The 19,169-nt window shown below is 38.2% G+C and overlaps 1 protein-coding gene across 1 annotated transcript in view; it reads left to right on the top strand.

The window, feature by feature from the left end:
- SLC9C1 (solute carrier family 9 member C1) overlaps positions 1-19,169 on the top strand; it is a 132,777-nt gene that overhangs the window by 33,084 nt on the left and 80,524 nt on the right. Inside the window, 3 exon segments of the mRNA XM_023211500.3 lie at positions 11,137-11,218; positions 15,521-15,687; positions 18,075-18,200. Coding sequence (XP_023067268.3) covers positions 11,137-11,218; positions 15,521-15,687; positions 18,075-18,200 — 375 coding nt within the window.

Genomic DNA, 19,169 nt, shown 5'->3' with positions numbered 1-19,169 from the left:
ATTGTGCTTATTTGAATGTTCTCTTCCTTATTAGTCTAGCTAGCAGCTTATCTGTCTTAGTAATTTTTTCAAAAATAAAAAGAACCACTGGATTCATTGATCTTTTGAACAATTTTTTTTGTGTGTTTTGATCTTCTCAGTTCAGCTCTGATTTTGCTTATTTCTTATCTTCTGCTAGCTTTGGGGTTAGTTTACTCTTGCTTCTCTAGTTCTTTTGGTTGTGATTTTAGGTTGTTAACTTGAGATCTTTCTTTTTGATGCAGGCATTTAGTGATATAAATTTCTCTCTTGACATTGCCTTAGCTGTGTCCCAGACATTCTGGTATGTTGTCTTTTTGTTCCTATTAGTTTTGAAGAACTTCTTGATTTCTGCCTTTATTTTATTATTTATTATGAGTTTTATTTACCCAAAAACTCATTAAGAAGCAGGTTGTTTAATTTCCATATAATTGGGTGGTTCTGAGTAATTTTTTAGCCTTAATTTCTGTTTTTATTGTGCTGTGATCTAGAAGTGTTTACGGTATGATTTTGCTCTGTTGCATTTGCTGAGGATTGTTTTATGTTTGATTGTGTGGTTGATTTTAGACTATTTACCATGTGATGATGAGAAGAATGTATATTCTGTTGTTTTTTGATGGAGAGTTCTATAGAGGTCCATAAGATCCATTTGGTCCAATGCTGAGTTCAGATCCTGAATATCTTTGTTCATTTTCTGCCTTAACGATATGTTTACTACTGTCCGTGGAGTGTGGAAGTCTCCCACTATTATTGTGTGGGAGTATAAGTCTCTTTGTAGGTCTCTAAGAACTTGCTTTATGAATCTCAGTGCTCCTCTGTTTGGTGCATTAATATTTAGTATAGTTAGGTCTTCTTATTGAATTGAACCCTTTACCATTGTGTAATGCCCTTCTTTGTGTTTTTAAAAACTTTGTTGTTTTAAAGTCTGTTTTGTCTGCAAATAGGATTGTTTAACTCCTGCTTTTTTTTGTTTTCCATTTGCTTGGAAAATATTTTATTTTGAGCTTATGGGTGTCACTGTAGATGAGAAGGGTCTCTTAAAGACAGCACACCATTGGCTCTTGGTTCTTTATCCAGCTTGCTGCTCTCCATCTTTTAAATGGGATATTTAGCCCATTTACAGTCAAGGTTATTATTGATATGTGTGGATTTGATCATGCTATTGTGTTGTTAACTGGTTATTATGTCAGTTTGTTTGTATAGTTGCTTTATTATGTCACTAGTCTGTGTATTTATTTGTGTTTTTGTGTACGCTGGCAGTGATGTTTCCTTTCTATATTTAGTGCTTCTTTCCAGATCTCTTCTGAGGCGGATCTGTTGGTAACCAACTCCTTCAGTATTTGCTTATCTGAAATTTAAAAAATCTTATTTGATGTTCACTTAGGAAGCTTAGTTTGGCTGGATATGAAATTATTGGTTGAAGATTTCTTGTTTAAGAATGTTGAATATAAGCCCCCAGTCACTTCTGCTTCTAGGGTTTCTACTGAGAGATCCACTGTTAGCCTGATGGGGTTCCTTTTGTAGGTGACCTGCCCTTTCTCTCTAGTTGCCTTTAATTTTCTTTTCTTCATTTTGACATTGCAAAATCTGATGATTGTGTGTCTTGGGGATGATCTTCTTGCATAGAATCTTGCAAGGGTTCTCTGTATTTCCTGAATTTGACTGTTGGCCTCTCTAGCAAGTTTGGATAAGTTTCATGAACAATTTGCTGAAATATGTCTTTAAGTTGTTTGCTTTCTCCTCATTCCTTGCAGGGATGCCAATATTTTGTAGTTTTACCTCTTTACATAATCCCATATTTTTCAGAAGTTTTGTTTAATCTTTTTCATTTTTTTTCATTTTTGTCTGACTGTCTTATTTCATGGATCAAGTCTTCAAGTTCCAAGTTCCTCATCCTGATTTATTCTGCTGCTAATACTGGAGATCGCCTCGTGGAATTTTTGTAGTTTGTTTTTTAGCTCTAACAGATTAGATCTGTGTATCATTTATTGTGATTCTTAGCTTCCTTGGATTGGTTTTGCCATTCTTCTGAATCTTGATGATATTCATTACTATCCATATGCTGAATTCTATTTCTGTTATCTCAGCCAACTCACCCTGGTTAAGAATCCATGTTGGAGAACCAGAGTGGTCATTTGGAGGACATAAGACACTCTAGCCATTTGAGTGGACAGAGTTGTTACATTGGTTCTTTCTCATCTCTGTGTTTGGGTGTCCCTTTAACTGTGGTGCAGATTGAGTGCAGTCAGTAGACTTCTTTTCTGAATGTTTTCACTGGGCCAAGGCTTTGTGCAGAGTCTTTATTTGTAAATGACTTCTTGTCTTTGGTTTCACAGAGGGTATATGTTAGTGAGGTATTTTTGGTGTTGAAACTTTGGACTGTGAACCAGTAGGTGGTGGTTAGGTATTGTGGTCAGTTGGTGGGCTCTTGCTCAGTCACATGGCTCCCCTATATTTCCTCACAGTTGCAGCCATGCTCTCTGTCAATGACCTGAACATGTGGGCTCCTCTCCTACTTGAGTGCTGGCTGTAGATTACAAACTGGCACTCCAAGGCTGCCTACCACAGCTCTTGTGTGATCTCAGGTTTTATATTTCTTCCTCAACTTGGAGGCAACAGTGGAAGGGACCTTAGCAGTGGTTGTGGATGAAGGTCTTTTGCCTGTCTGCTGGGAGCTCCACCCCAGAGAGATGCAGGTGAGCAATCATTCAGTGCAATTGTCCAGAATAGGGTGTCTGTGCTGTGGGCCCAAGCTTAGTGAGGAGATATGGGCTTAGGGGCCCACATAAGAGTCTAGTTACTTTTTCATAAGGATGCTGTGGTATACTGGCAGTCATCTCCAGTCCCTAGTCTGCTCAGATTTTCCAGGACCTGAAGGTATCACTAGTGATGACTGTGAAACAGAAAAATGGTGGCCTGCCCCTCCCTCTCCCTTTTGGAGCTCCAGCCAAGGGAGGTACAGACATTTTGCCAGCCTGAACACACCAGCAGGAGGTGGCTGGAGTCTCTAGTTGGTGGATCCCACCTAGTGAGGAGGAATGGGATCATGGACCCACTTAACAAAGCAGTCTGGCCTCTTTTCCCAAGGGCAGCAGTGCTTTGCTGGCAGTTCATTCCAGTCCCTGGTCACCCTTGACTCTCTAAAGCCTGAAGGCAACAATGGCTAAGCCTACTAAACGGCAAAGATGGCAGTCCACTCCACCTTCTGAGAGCCCTGTCCCAGAGAGTTTTGAAATTGCTGCTGGCCAGAAAACACCAGCAGTAGTGGCTGGAGACCCCAGTCAGGGTGTCCCACCCAGTGAGAAGAATCAGAATCAGGAACCTGCATAAAAAGGCATTCTGGCTGCTTTTTCATAGAGCAGTTGTGCTGTTCTGGGGGTCTGTTTGAAGACTCTCCAAAGCCTAAAGGCCACAGTGTCTTAGGTTGAGAAGCAGCAAAGATGGTGGCCTACCTCTCCCTCTAGGTAGCCCCATCCCAGGGAGGCTGGAAATTGCTGCTGACCAGAAAATACTGGTGGGGGTGGTCATAGACTGTGGTCAGGAAATTCTGCCCAGTGAAGAGAACCAGGACCTGGGACCCATGTGAAAATGCAGTCTGGCTGTTCATCCATAGAGCTGCTGCACTGTTCTCCCCAGAACAGGGAGGACTTTTCCAGTCCCTAGTCACCTCAGAATCCCTGGAGCTCAAAGGCAACAATGGCTAAGCCTGTGTAACAGCAAAGATGGTGGCCCATCCCTCCCACAGGGACCTCCATCCCATGGAGGCCAGGAACCACTGCCACCTAGAAAGTACTGGCTAGGATGACTGGGGAGCCCAGGCTGCAGTCTGACATGCAGAGCTACATGAAATATTCACAGAGCAGCCACACAGGCACATATGGAGCCCTGGGCACTTCAGATACCTAGGCTTCCCAGCAAAAATGGCAACAATTTGAGCAAAGTTGGGAGTTAGACCCCTGTTTATACCTCTAGGAAAGGAGATGATTCAGGGGTCTGACCCAAGAGTTGCAAAGTTCCATGGGAGAAGCATGCATACCCAGAATAACTCATTCACTCACCCACCCAGAGAGGACAAGCAGGACACTCATTCACTCACCCACCCGGAGAGGGACCTGCATAGAAAAGCAAGCCGGCTACTCTTCCATAGGGCAACTGCACTAAAGGCAACAATGACAAAGGCTGTGAAACAGCAAAGATGGCGGCTCGCACCTCCCTCTCAGAACTTGGTCTCAGGGAGGTGTAATGCTGCTACTGGTGGATGACTGAAGTTTCAAGCAGTGGGTCTTATCCCGGGAGGTGCCATGGCAGCGATGCCTGTAGACCATTGCTACTCATCTCCCCTGGATCACCTCCTTTCCTAGAGTATGTACAGGAGTCTAATCTCTGACTTTGCTGAAGTTGCAGCCACTTTTGCTGGGAACCCCAAGTATCTGAAGCACCTAGGGCTCCACCTGTGCCTGGATGGCTGCTCTGCTAAGACTCCATGTTAGATTGAAGGCCCTGATGGAGTGGGTTCACGAGGGGATCTCTTGACCTGAGGGTTGCAAAGATCCATGGGAGAAGAATGGGTGCCTGGAATCACTCACTCACACATCACTTCCCTGGGGTAGGGGAGGCTCCGCTGACTCTGTGTCACTCCTAGGTGGGTGGTCATCCTGCCTTGATTTTCCTTGTTTTCTGTGGGTCAAGTTTTTGCTTGACGAATCCCAATGTGTGTACCTGGATGTTTCAGCTGAAAGTGCTGTATTTACTCACCCCTTCTATTTCTCTCCATGATAAAGGTGCATACTAGCTGCTTCTGTCCAGCCATCTTGGTCAGTTTCCCAATCTTGTTCTTTTTATGACTGCAGAGTATTCCATGGTGTATATGTGCCGCATTTTTTAAATCCAGTCTACAATTGATGGGCATTTTTCTTGATTTCATGTGTGTGCTCTTGTGAATAGTGCTGTGATGAACATACACATGCACATGTCTTTATGGTAGAACAATTTATATTCTCTTAGATATATACCCAATAATGGGATTGCTGGGTCAAATGGTAGTTCTCAGTTCTTTGAGAAGTCACCAAACTGCTTTCCACTATGGCTGCCCTAATTTACATTTCCACCAGCAGTATATAAGTGTTCCTTTTTCTCTGCAAACTTGCCAGCACTTGTTATTTTTTGACTTTTTAGTAATAGCCAGTCTGACTGGTGTGAGGTGGTATCTCATTGTGGTTTTGATTTGCACTTCTCTGGTGATAGCAATTTTCACATGTTTCACATGTGTGTTGGCCATCTGTATGTCTACTTTCTTCTTTTGTGAGTTGTGAAAAACCATAGAAAACACCAGTGAAGCCAGAAGTTGTTTATTTGAAACAATAAAGAAGATTGATAGGTTGCTAGCTAGACTAATAAAGAATAAAAGAGACTATCCAAATAAACACAATCAGAAATGACTTCGAGGACATTACCACCAACCCCACAGAAATACAAGGATCCCTCAGAAACTGTTGTGAACACCTCTGCACACAAACTGGAAAACCTACAAGAAATAGACAAATTATTGGAAACATACAAACTCCTGAGATTAAACCAGGAATAAATTGAAACACTGAACAGACAAATAATGAGTTCCAAACTTGATTTTACAGCTAATAACCTACCAACCAAAAAAGCCCAAGGAAATTCATAGCTGAATTGTACTATATAGATAAAGAGCTGGTACCATTTCTACTAAAACGATTCCAAAAAATTGAGAATAGACTCCTCTCTAATTTATACTATGAGGCCAGCATCATCCTAATACCAAAACCTGGCAGAGACGCAGCAGAAAAAAAACTTCGGGCCAATATCCTTGAAGAATATAGATGCGAAATCCTCAAAAAAATTCTTTGGATGCCAGGTAGATTCAATACATACAAATAAGTAAACGTGATTCATCACATAAACAGAACTAAAAACTAAAACCATGTGATTACTTCAATAGGTGCAGAAAAGGCCTTTGATAAAATCCAACATTCTTTCATGTTCAAAACCCTTAAAAAGTTAGATATTGAAGGAAGATACCTCAAAATAAGAAGAGCCCTCTGTGACAAGCCCACAGTCAACATCATACAAAATCAGCAAAAGCTGGAAGCATTCCCCGTGAGAGCTGGAACAAAACAAGGATGCCCATTTTCGCCATTCCTATTCAACACAGTTCTGAGAGTCCTAGCCAGAGCAATCAGGCAAGAGAAAGAAATAAAAGGCATCTAAATAAGAAGAGATTAAGTAAAACTATCTCTGTGTGCAGAAGATATGATTTTATACATAGAAAACTTTTTGTGAAATAGAGTTTGAAGAAAACTACTTTAATCTGATAGAAGGAATTTATTTAAAAAGAAAAACTTAAAAACTTAAAGATAAGTGACACTTAATGGTAGAATACTGAATACTTTCCCTTAAGTTTCAAATAAGGGCAAATATATCTGCTTTCTTCCTTTTTATGGAACGTTATGCTCAATGTCCTACCTCAGGCAATAGGGAGAAAAAAGGCACACAAATTGGTAGATACTAAATAACCAGTAGAATTAATAAATGAATTTAGCAAAATCATGAAATTCATGTTCAGTATACAAAACTAAATTATATTTTTATATACTAGCAACAAACAGAAAAATGAAATAAGGAACATAATAATAGCATCAAAAACATGACATAGTAACCAAAATAATGAAATACGTATGTATCAGTTATCATTATCTATGGCCATGTAAAAAATTGTCCCAAAATTCAGTGGCTTGAAACAAGAAACATTTATTATCTCAGTTTCTGTGAGTCAGGAATCTGGGTGTAAATTAAGTGGGTGCCTCTCTGATTGTTTCTCTCATAAACTTGCATTTAAGCATAAATTGGGGCTGCAGCCATCAACTGGGGTTACAGAATCTGCTTCTAAGATGACTTGTGTGGTTTTGTTGACAAGATTCAGTTGTTTGCAGGCAGTGAACTAAGGGCTTTAGTTTCTTGTTGACTCTTGGCCAGAAGCCTCCTTGTCATTTGGACCTCTCCATGGGTCAGCTAGCAATATGGCAGCTGGCTTCTCTCAGAATGACTAAGCAAGAGAGCTAGAGAGAGCAAACCCTCAAGACAGAAGCCACGGTCTTTCTTTAACCTAATTTTGAAAGTCACTTCCCATTACTTCTTCATATTCTATTTATTAGAAGTGAGTCAATAAGTCTAGTCCATATTTAAGATGACTAAGTATCTAATATCAGCAGTATATTTCAGTGTGTGAAATACACACACACACTCAGTGTAAACTGAGTACCACTTCACATTTTCTCTTCCAGAGTGAGATATATGCAGTATGTGGCCATGTTTGCTAACATATTCATTCTTGACAAAATTCTGAGATTATAAAATGTATATGGTTAATATTTGGGCTTGTGACCTGACTTCTAAGAGCTGCTTCTATCACAGAATTAGGTATTCACTTAACAAAGTAGAAATTTGAGCACAACCTTGTCCACAAGACATTTTAAATAAACACGCAGCCCGGTGTAGTTAGTAGGTGGATGGATGCCACTTTCATAAGTTAAGCTTGAGTTCACTACTCACTTGTGCAGCTTAATATGCTGGGTAGGGACACTCCCCTATGGGTTGTCTTTATATCACCATCTTTCTAAGCCCAGAGATGTCATGAGTGACAAGAAAAGTGATAGGATTGAGAAATGGGTGTCACTGCTTCATTTGGAACACATTGTTAACTATGGTTGAAAGATCAAATAAAATAGTAGTTTTATGTTTCAACACAAGTCGCTATAAGCAGTCCTTGATGTTTTTTTGATGGTATCAGCTGGAAAGCCTCAAATCTAAGAGGGATTCCCACCCCAGATATAAAACAGATGTTGCCTGTTGCTGTGCTTATAAACAAAAAAGGAAGTTGAGGACACTTTTGCAAATGCCAGAATGTAAGATTCATTCAGTGTGCTCCCTGGGCCTCTAAAGCATGCATTGACAGGATTTGCTTACTTTCTAAAATTAGCTTCATTCAATGTTTATCATTCTCCTTTTCCTCTCTGAGAATGAACTCTGTATAAATAAGCTTCTACCTATTTGCATTTATCCTCCAAACCCAATCTAATAGGATGTTTTCCATTTAAAAATAAGAGAGGAGAAGACCAGAGTTTTTCAGGAGAAAAACTGGAGGAATATGGGGACGAAACCTCAGAAAGCAGCTATTCCAGCAGCTTCCTAGTTAAGAACCTCGATGCGGCCTCTAGTCTCTGTCTGTATTCTTCTGTATTTAACCTTCAGATGGTAAGCCTTTTCTGGCAAGCTTTTCTTCTCCTTCTCCTCCTCCTTCTCCTCCTCCTCCTCCTCCTCCTCCTTCTTCTTCTTCTTCTTCTTTTTTAAGCTCTTTTCCTGAAACTTTCTATGAATGGCTGTGGCATCATTAATGCTGCTGAATATCTTTAAACTCTTCGCACAAGCAAGTGTGTAGCTTAAGGCCACTACTGGTGAGGAAACCAAGTGTCCTCTGTGCCTTTTTACTTTCTGTGAAGTAATTTAAGAACATCCAAAAAATTAGATTTAAAAGTTATCATCTTGGTACAACACCGTGTGCATATACACTTGGGAACTTAAAAAGGTGTTTTGTCTGGAACTTAGAAGCAGCTCTAAATCTAGTAGGGCAGACTTTCTAACATACCTAGTTTTATTTATTGACTTTACTGGAGTATAATAGGAAAATGAAGACTCTTTACTCAGTTCTGGTGTTGCTCATAACTTACTGAGAGGCTAATACTAAACTTGGAAAATTGTTTAAGTACGTTTTATCAAGCAGTCTGGGTTTTGTTTTTTAATACAGTTTTTAATGGATATCTGAAAACTGAAGGAAACTTTAAAGGTTTTTTAGTGGTGCAGGTGGAGGTGCCAGTTGCTATTTGGTATCACATTCTACAAAAGCTTCATTACTTTACTTGATGCTGGTTGCTAAGCAGCAATTGTACAGAGCATTAGTCTACTGGGTGCCTTTACAAGCCAGAGGCTGATGCTGCACTATTGATGTCATGTGAGGAAATAATGCACATGCTCTAATTGCTCACCAGGAAATAAACCTAGAAACAGAAAATGAAGAACAAAAAGGTTGCTTGAAATAAAACATGATCAACATGACCATATTTTGAAACATTTCAGGAAGGTTGCTTCTTGTCAAACTTGCCTGGCAGAGTTTGTTCAAAACTTGTATTTAATAAATGAACACCCGACTTACAAAAAAAAAAAAAGGTGACTAAGTATCAAGTGATAGATACCTTTGAGAGCCAACTTAGAGGCTTCTTTCCAAAATATGCAAGACTTGTGCACTGAAAACAACATGGCATTGTTGACAGAAATTTAAAAAAACCTACATAAAATATATGTTCCAATCATGGATTTGAAGACTTGGAATTATTAAGATGTCACTATACTTGATGCAATTCCAATCCCAGAAGATTTTAGAAATACACAAAATCTGAATTCCATATAGAAGTACAGAAGACTGAGAATAGCCCTAATAGTATTGAAAAGGAAGAACCAAATTTAAGGACTTATACTATCTGATATCAGGACTTACTGTAAAAATACAGTAGTTAAATCAGTAGCATCCTGGCATAAGAATAAAAAAAAGATGAGTGGAGTATAATAAAGAATTCAAAAAAGACTCACATTTATATGGTGAATTGGTTTTTGACAGATTCTGAAACAGTTCAATGAGAGAAAAAATATTTTTTTCAATAAATGATGCTGAACTACTGTATTCACTTAGAAAAAAAGAAAAGAAAAACTCTATTTTTACCTCACACCATACATAAAAGTGATTTGAGATGGACCATAGACTTAAGTATAAAATTAAAAACTCTAAAATTTTTTGAAGAAAATACAATGGTAACCCAATTTTTAAAAAAATGTACAAAATATTTGAACAGACACTTCTTCAAAAAGAAAGATGTGTACTAATATGCATGTTAAAAATATTCAACATTATTACTCTAAGGAAACACAAATTAAAATCACAATGAGACACGTTATATGCTATTTAATTTATATGAAGATTTTGGAATTGGCAATTCTTATCTACAGAAGTAGAAATCAAAATACTTGCTGCCTCTCATTGGTGAAGGACTGATTAGGAAGGAGCATTAGGGAAATGTTGGGGATGTGAGAATATTTTGCGTCTTGACAGGACTGAGAGTTACATGAGTAGATATACACTGTCAAAATTGACAAAATGGTACTTGAGTACATTTCAATGTATGTACATTATACCTCAGATTTCCTTATTACCAATGATTGCGCTGCACCCTGGAAGAATTAGATCAGAATATTCACTGGAGATCTCCTGGGCACCAATATTTTAAAGTTTCTCTTATGATTCTAATGTTCAACTTTGGAAGCCTCTAGTGTGGTTTCATGCTCTATCCCTAATTCCATCTGTGGATATAGAACAGAAGAGTAGCTAGGGTTAAACATAAATTCTGGAAGTTAGAATTCCATAAATCCCCAAAAATGTGTAGCCTCAGACTGAAAAGTGTTAGTTCCCTTGTCTATCAAGACTGACTTGGGATACAAGAAGATAAAGATACCAAGTGGCACCAAAGACATTTATTGCTCCTTCTTCCTGACAATGAAAGGGTACCAATGAGGCAAAGTGTGAGATGGAGAACACATATCAAGGGCCTTGCATTGTTCTCCTTTCCCAGGTGAGGAGAAGTTTTTGATGCAGATATGCTGGTAATGTTGAACGGAGAACAGTGTGGCTATGCACAGCCAGGTGTGTATAGTGGATAAGGACTGATAAGTATAAGTGTATTCTCAGCTACCAGGAAGTGCAACAGTGGAAGTCAAAGATAAATATTCCTTCCCAACGTCTGTATAAGTGTTGATTTACTTGTCAAAACTCATGTCTTAATTTTGGTTTGGTAACAAATCATGGATGAATTATGTGCAGGAAGATGGAGAATACCCAGAGTGCTTTCATCATGTCTTAGATTAATTCCTCCCCTGCCATGAGCATCTATTAACACAGTACAACCTAGCTTAATTTATATTGTTAAATATAGGCTATATTATATGAAATTGTAATGAATACTTACTTTGTATTTTCTTCAATTCTAGATATTATTTCATGGAGTGTTAGTATGCCTAATAACCCTCATTGTCAATAGATTTGTTTTGCCAACAGCAGTTACTATACTAGGTAAGCCCTAACAATTACTATTCCTGTGGAGAGAAAAACATTCTAAATATGGTCAAAAAGTGATAATAATAAAGAAAGAATCCATAGGCAGCATAGTGAGACTCCCATCTCTACAAAAAATTTGAAAATTAGCCCGGTGTGGTGGTGTACACCTATGGTCCTAGCTATTCGGAAGGCTGATAGGGGAGGATTGCTGGAACGCAGGAGGCTGATGCTGCAGTGAGCCAAGATCACAGCACTGCACACCACCCTGGGCAAGACAGCAAGACCCTGTCTCAAAAAAAAAACCCATATAAATTATATAAATATGAGTCAGTGGTGCCTAATTTTTTTCAAATTTTATTTTACATATACAGGTTTGTTACATGGGTACATGGGTATATTGTGGGATGCTGAGGTTTGAGGTACAGATCTCATCACCAAGGCAGTGACCACAGTACCCAAAAGGTAGCTTTTCAACTCACATCCCATTTCTCTTTCCCCACTCTAGTAGTCCCTGGTGTCCACTGTTCCCATCTCTATGTTCATGTGTACTCAATGTTTAGTTCCCACAAAAGGTATTAGATTTTCTGCTCCTGCATTAATTCACTTAGGATAGTGGCCTCTGGCTTTATCCATGTTGTGGCAAAGGGCATAATCTTGTTCTTTTTATGGCTGTGTAGTATTCAATGGTGTATCTGTACCACATTTTCTTTATCCATTCCACCAATGATGGACACCTAGGTTGATTCCACCTCTTTGCTGTTGTGAATAGTGCTGTGATGAACATACAAGTGAATGGGTCTTTTTTGTAGAATGATTTATTTTCCTTTGGCTATCTTGGGGTGGCTAGCTTGAATGGTAGTTCTGTTTATAGCTATTTGAGAAATCTCCAAACTTCTTTCCACAATGACTGAACTAATTTACATTCTCCTTTCTCACCAGGAGTATATAAGTGTTCCCTTTTCCCCACAGCTTTGCCAGCATCTGTTATTTTTTTGACTTTTTAATAATAACATTCTGACTGGTGTGAGATGGTATCTTATTGTGATTTTGATTTGCATTTCTTTGATGATTAGGGATGATGAGCATTTTTTTCACGTGTTTGTTGGCCACTTGTATGCCTTCTTTTGAGAAGTGTCTATTCATCTTCTTTGCCCATTAAGTTTTTTTTTAGTTTTAATTTTTGTGGATACATAGTAGTTGTATATATTTATGGGGTGCATGAGATATTTTGATACAGGTATAAAATGTGTAGTAATCAGTTAAGGTAAATGGAATATCCATCACCTCAAGTGTTTATCCTTTGTATTACAAACAATTCAGTTATACTCTTTTGTTATTTTTAAATGCACAATTAATTATTCTTGACTATAGTCACCCTATCAAGTGCTGTCAAATGACAGATGTTTTTCATTCTTTCTATTTTTTGAACACATTAACCATCCAAATTTCTCCTTAGCTCCCCACTACTCTTCACAGGCTCTGGTTAACCATCATTCTACTCTCTATCTCTGTAAGTTCAATTGTTTTAATTTTTAGCTCCCACAAATAAGTGAGAACATGCAAAGTTTTTCTTTCTGTGCCTGGCTTATTTCACTTAACATGACCTCCAGTACCATTGATGCTGTTGCAAATGACAGGATCTCATTTTTTTAAATAGCTTAATGGTATGCCATTATGTATATGTATAATATTTTCTTTATCCATTCATCTGTTGATGGACACTTAACCTTTGCCAATTTTTAAATGGGGTTATTGGTTTTTGCCTGTTGCTTTAAGTTCCTTGTAGATTCTGGATATAAGATCTTTGTTAGATGTATAGGTTGCTAATATATTCTCCCATTTTGTCGGTTATCTGTTTATTAATAGTTTCTTTTGCTTTGCAGAAACTCTCTAGTTTAATTAGGTCTCGCTTGTCAATTTTTGTTTTGTTACAATTTTTGGGGGGACTTAGCCAAAAATTATTTCTCAAGGCTGATGTGGAAAAAGTTATTTCCCTGATTTTCTTCTAGGACTTTGAGGTCTTACATTTAAATATTTAATCCATCTTGAGTTAATTTTTGTATATAGCAAAAGGTAGGGGTCCAATTTCATTGTTCTGCACACAGCTAGCCGGTTATTGCAGCACCATTTATTGAACAGGGAATCCATCCCCCATTGTCTGTTTTGTCAGCTTTGTCAAACATCAGATGGCTGTAAGCATGCAGCTTTACTTCTGGGTTCTCTATTCTGTCCCATTGAGCTATGTATTTGTTTTATACCAACACCATGCTGTTTTGGTTACTGTAGACTAGTAGTATAGTTTGAAGTCAGGTGGTGTGATGCTTCTGGCTTTGTTCTGTTTGCTTAGGATTGTATTGGCTATTTGGGCTCTCTTTTGGTTCCAAATAAATTTTAGAACTGTTTTTCTCTAATCCTGTGAAAAATGACATTAGTAGTTCAATAGAAAGTGTGTTGAATCTGTACGTTGCTTTGGATAATGTGGCCATTTTAATGATATTGAGTCTTTCAATCCATGAGCATGGAATGTTTTTCCATTTATTTGTGTCATCTCTGATTACTTTTGCAGTGTTTTATAGATCTCCTTGTAGAGATCTTACACCTCCTTGGCTAGCTGTATTCTTAGATATTTCTCTTTGTTGTGGCGATTTTCTTCTTCTTCTTCTTCTTCTTTTTTTTTTTTTTTTTTTTTTTTGAGACAAAGTCTCGCTCTGTTACCCAGGCTGGAGTGCAGTGGCGCGATCTCGCCTCACTGCAAGCTCCGCCTCCCAGGTTCACGCCATTCTCCTGCCTCAGCCTCCCGAGCAGCTGGGACTACAGGCGCCCGCCACCACGCCCGGCTAATTTTTTGTATTTTTAGTAGAGACGGGATTTCACCGTGTTAGCCAGGATGGTCTCAATCTTCTAACCTCGTGATCCGCCTGCCTCGGCCTCCCAAAGTGCTGGGATTACAGGCGTGAGCCACCGCGCCCGGCCGATTTTCTTCTTTTTTATTTTTAAAATGTTTGTGGGTACATACTAGGTGTCTATGTTTGTGGGGTACCTGAGATGTTTTGGTACAGGCATGCAATGTGAAATAAGCACATCACAGGGAATAGGATATCCATCCCCTCAGGCATTTATCCTTCGAATTACAAACAATTCAATTGCTCTTTAAATTATTCCTAAAATTTTAAATGTAACTCTTTATTCTTAAAATGTAAAAGTATTATTGACTATTAATAATACTTTTTAAAAGTGTTAAAACTATTACTGATATCTTATCTTGTTGTCAAATAGTAAGTCTTATTTATTCTTTCTATATTTTTGTGCCCATTAACCATCCCCACCTGCCCCCATTCCCCACCACCTTTCCCAGCCTCTGTTAACCATCATTCTACCCTCCATGTCCATGAGTTAAGTTGTTTTTATTTTTAGATCCCACAAATAAGTGAGAATATGTGATGTTTGTCTTTCTGTGTGTGGCTTATTTCACTTAACATAATGATCTTCAGAAAACACAACAGGTGCTAAATTTCTTAAGAAGCTAGAAACTGGATGTATTCTAGAACAAAAAGATAGTTTGAGAGATTGGAGTCTTAAAAGATAATGCAGATAATTTATCATATGTGCTTAAATGGCTCATGCAGTTATGGAAGCTAAGTCCCAAAGTATGCATTCCAAAGGCCTGAGAACCAAAAGAGCCAATGGTACAAGTTCCAGCTAAAGTCTGAAGGTAGGAGAAGACTGAAGTGCCTTCTCAAAGCCCATTAGGCAGAGACAACAAATTCTCTCTTGTTCAGACTTCTGTTTTATTGAGGCCTCCAACAGATTGGATGAGGTACACCCACATTGGGAAAGGCAATGTGCTTTACTCGGTCTACCAATTTAACTGTCACCCTCATCCAAAAACACTCTCACAGACACACCCAGAATGTTTAGCTGAATATATGGGTACCCTGTGGCCCAATCAAGTTGACACATGAAACTAACCATTATACCTCTGTTTCTTTGTTTCCTCATATATCAAAATGGGAAAAAGGACTCACCTCAAAAGGTGGCCAGATAACCAAAATCTTAATGCATGCAAAGTGCTGAAATATGCTTTTGCAGAATATAGTGAGCACTCAATAAACATTAGCTATTACTATTACATGCCTCACCTTTTGCGAGAAAAAATATGAAAGCAGAAAATGTTTAACTCTTTAGTGTTCCCATTATTAAACAATTTATGTTGAAATTTTACTTAAAGATTAGTGACAATAAGTTAAAGGAAGCTTTCTAACCCATATCAAAATGGTGGTGTTTCTACTATTTATCAAATGTGTGTTTGTACCAAAGGTCTTCGTGATGCCACATCAACAAAATGTAAATCAGTTTGTTGCACATTTCAACACTTTCAAGAGCTAACCACGTCTGTAGCCTCTGTCCTTAAATTTGACAAAGATCTTGCTAATGCTGATTGGAACATGATTGAGAAAGCAATTATACTTGAAAACCCATACATGGTAAGCAAGTAATATCTTTTTTATTGCTTTAATGCAGATTTGATTACACTGAAGTATAAATCAGATCATAAATATTAATTCACAATTTTTAACGTTTGTAATTGACAGAGAAGTCGTGTTGATAACTCTATTTAACCAAATAGTAAGGGGGGATGTTAAGGAATTTCATGGTAACTGTGGGGCAAAGTAGAAGTCATAACCCCTTTGAATACATATGTTTAAAATACATGTTTTATGTTTATGTTTAAAATACATATGTTTAAATTCAAAAGAGGAAGCTGTGTATTGGAGATCCTTTTAAAAGACATCATAGGTCAGCACAGTGGCTCATGCCTATAATCTTAGCACTTTGGGAGGCCAAGGCAGGTGGATTGCTTGAACCAAGGAGTTTGAGACCAGCCTGGCCATGTCTCTATAAAATATACAAAAATTAATTGGGTGGTGGTGTGCACCTGTAGTCCCCGCTACCCGGGAGACTGAGGTGGGAGGATCACTCAAGCCTTGGAGGTTGAGGCTATGGTGAACCATGATTGTGCCACTGCACTCCAGCCTGGCCAGCAGAGAGAAACCCTTTCTTAAAAAGAAAAATTATATATATGTGTGTGTGTGTATGAAAGTGAACCTTAGAAAATGGCTAGTTTTGACCAAATTGGGAGGGGTCAGGGGCCTTTGTTTATTTATTTAGGCTATTGTATATCTAAGCATTTGCTAGACCTTAATTTATGGTTAAAAACATTTTTAATATAAAATAGAATTCAAAGCCAATACCATAAGTATAGCTGTGCGAGATGTCACCTTCTGCTTTGCTTAAAGCATAAAGATATGCTTTAAGATATCTGCAGTCAGACTTCTTCTTTTAAGAGCACTCAGCACACTAATCTGTCATGGTTTCCCTCAAGGGAAATAGTGAAAGTTGTCCTGGGGTCCTCAGAGCTGCTGCACTTTTCCATGTCCTACATCATGTCCAATTTTCAATGGTTTTTACAATGTTTTTGTTTTTGTTTTTTTGCATCACATAATATGAGGGGCCGAGTTCTAGGAGTGCTTAGGTGAGATAATTAGTCTCTATGAAGTAGAATTCTGAAAAAATCCATTTCATATCCACTGAAACAGTGCTTAAAGCTCCAGAAAGGAATTTAGAACTAACCATTGTACCTGCAGGAATACTGCCAGGATTTCTGGATGGAACAAGTACTGTGTCATACCCAAGGATTTCTGTAGTAGCTCCCAATATCTGATTGTGAACTTTTGCTGACTTATCTGCATCAGAATTATCTAGAAAGCTTATTCAAAATAATGATAGCATTTTCACCTGCTCTCTGAAGATTTTTATGCAGGTGGTCTGAGCAGGGCCCCAGGAATATTTTCAATCCACTACCCAGCTAATTCTAAAGCAGAAGCCAGTGTTGGGGCCACCACTCTGGTACTTGATCTGTTTCAGAAGGCAGAGGATCAAATGACTACATTCTCCTTTCTGTGATGCAAACATGAGGGATATTATAGTATTAAAGATAGAACACTGACCTTGGAATCAGAAAATCTGACTTTATAGCCTACCTTTCTCACTTAATAGCTTTGTAATTTTGAGCATATCATCAATTTTCTCTAAGCTTCAGTTTCTCATCTGTAAATTATTCATACTCCCATTTCCTTTAGTGTGTTCACTTTCTATTTTACATTAAGTGATCATTTTAAAGCAGTGGTTGTCAAGTTTTAGCTGCAGCAAAATTTTCAAATGGGGTTTTAGAAACACAGATTGCTGCCCACTCCACCAATTGATTAGTAGGTCTAAGGTGGGATCTGAGAATGCACGTTTCTAGCAATTCCCAGGTGATTCTGATGCTGCTGGGAAACCACACTTTGAAAACTGCTAGTGTAAAGCATGATCATATATGTGATAGCTTTTTAAACTGTTAACAATGCCATGTAAAAGTAAAGATATGATATAACTCCCCCCCACAAAACTGACAATTATTTTACCTTCCATAACTGAGCAAATGATTAGACATCTAAGCAAATGATGAGGATCTGAACATTTTTCTATATTTATTTCTGTAAGAAATACACGTCTAATTTCTATAAGAAATTCACTCACATTGCATTCTAGCTGGGAAAAGATAATACTTCATGATGGTTTTGATTTTCATTTCGCTATTGACTAGTGATGTTAAGTTTTTTAATGTACTTGTTGACCGTTGTTTGTCTTTGAGAAATGTCTGTTCAGATCCTTTGCTCATTTTCAAATCATACTATTTGTTTGTTTTTGCTGTTGAGTAGATTTGCTACCATTTTTCAATGCAAACTGGTACAAAAACTGCTTATGGATTATGCTAACCAATGTGTTAATATTCATGTGTTTTTTGTTCTTTTATTTATGTTTTATTTAGTTGAACCAAGAAGAAACAACAGAACAGCAGAACGTGAAATGTCCACACTGTAACAAGGAAATAGATGAGATCCTTAACATTGAAGCAATGGAGCTGGCCAACAGGCGTCTCTTGTCGGCACAAATGGTACGTGTTATTCTCTTTTGAAATTATTTTTGGCTAAAAATTATACTGAAAAATTCCTCCTTTATAAAGACATCTTGATCATGCTCACTTAATAGATTGTTTACAAAAGCAAAGGGAAGTTTGACATTGCCTTAGGAGTCTGCTTGATTGCAAAAAAATAAAATGAGAGAGAGAAAAAAAAAAGAAAGAAAGAAAGAAAAGAAAAGAAAGAAAGAGGAAGGAAGGAAGGAAGGAAGGAAGGAAGGAAGGAAGGAAGGAATTCACTCACATTAGCTTAAGTAGAGTGGTTTATTTATGAAGAAATGGCAATTTCTTTTATTTTTTATTTTTTATTTTTTTTTGAGACGGAGTCTTTGCTGTCACCCAGGCTGGAGTGCAGTGGCGCGATCTCGGCTCACTGCAAGCTCCACCTCCTGGGTTCACGCCATTCTCCTGCCTCAGCCTCCCGAGTAGCTGGGACTACAAGTGCCCGCTACCACGCCCGGCTAATTTTTTGTATTTTCAGTAGAGACAGGGTTTCACCGTGTTAACCAAGATGGTCTCGATTTCCTGCCCTTGTGATCTGCCCATCTCGGCCTCCCAAAGTGCTGGGATTACAGGCGTGAGCCACTGTGCCCGGCCTACTTTTTCTGTTTTTAAAATTCTCTCTTTGTCTTTGACTTTTGACAGTTTGACTATAATGTGCCTCAGAGAATAACTTTTTAGGTTGAAACTTTTGGGGGATATTTGACCTTCCTGGATCTAGATGTCTATATATTTTCAAAAACTGGGAAGTTTTCTGTTATTACTTTATTAAATATATTTTCTATGCCTTTTCCCACCTCTTCTTCTTAGATTCCCATGATGATAACATGTGTTTGTGTAATGATGTCCCATAGGTCCCATGAGCTCTCTTGGGTTCTTTGGCTTGCTCTTTCTCTCCCTTTCTTTCTTTTTTTCTTTTTCTTTCTTTCTTTCTTTCTTTCTTTC

This window comes from Piliocolobus tephrosceles, chromosome 2 (assembly GCF_002776525.5).
Source record: "Piliocolobus tephrosceles isolate RC106 chromosome 2, ASM277652v3, whole genome shotgun sequence".
NCBI lineage: Eukaryota > Metazoa > Chordata > Mammalia > Primates > Cercopithecidae > Piliocolobus > Piliocolobus tephrosceles.
This window is presented reverse-complemented; position numbering and strand designations above follow the sequence as displayed.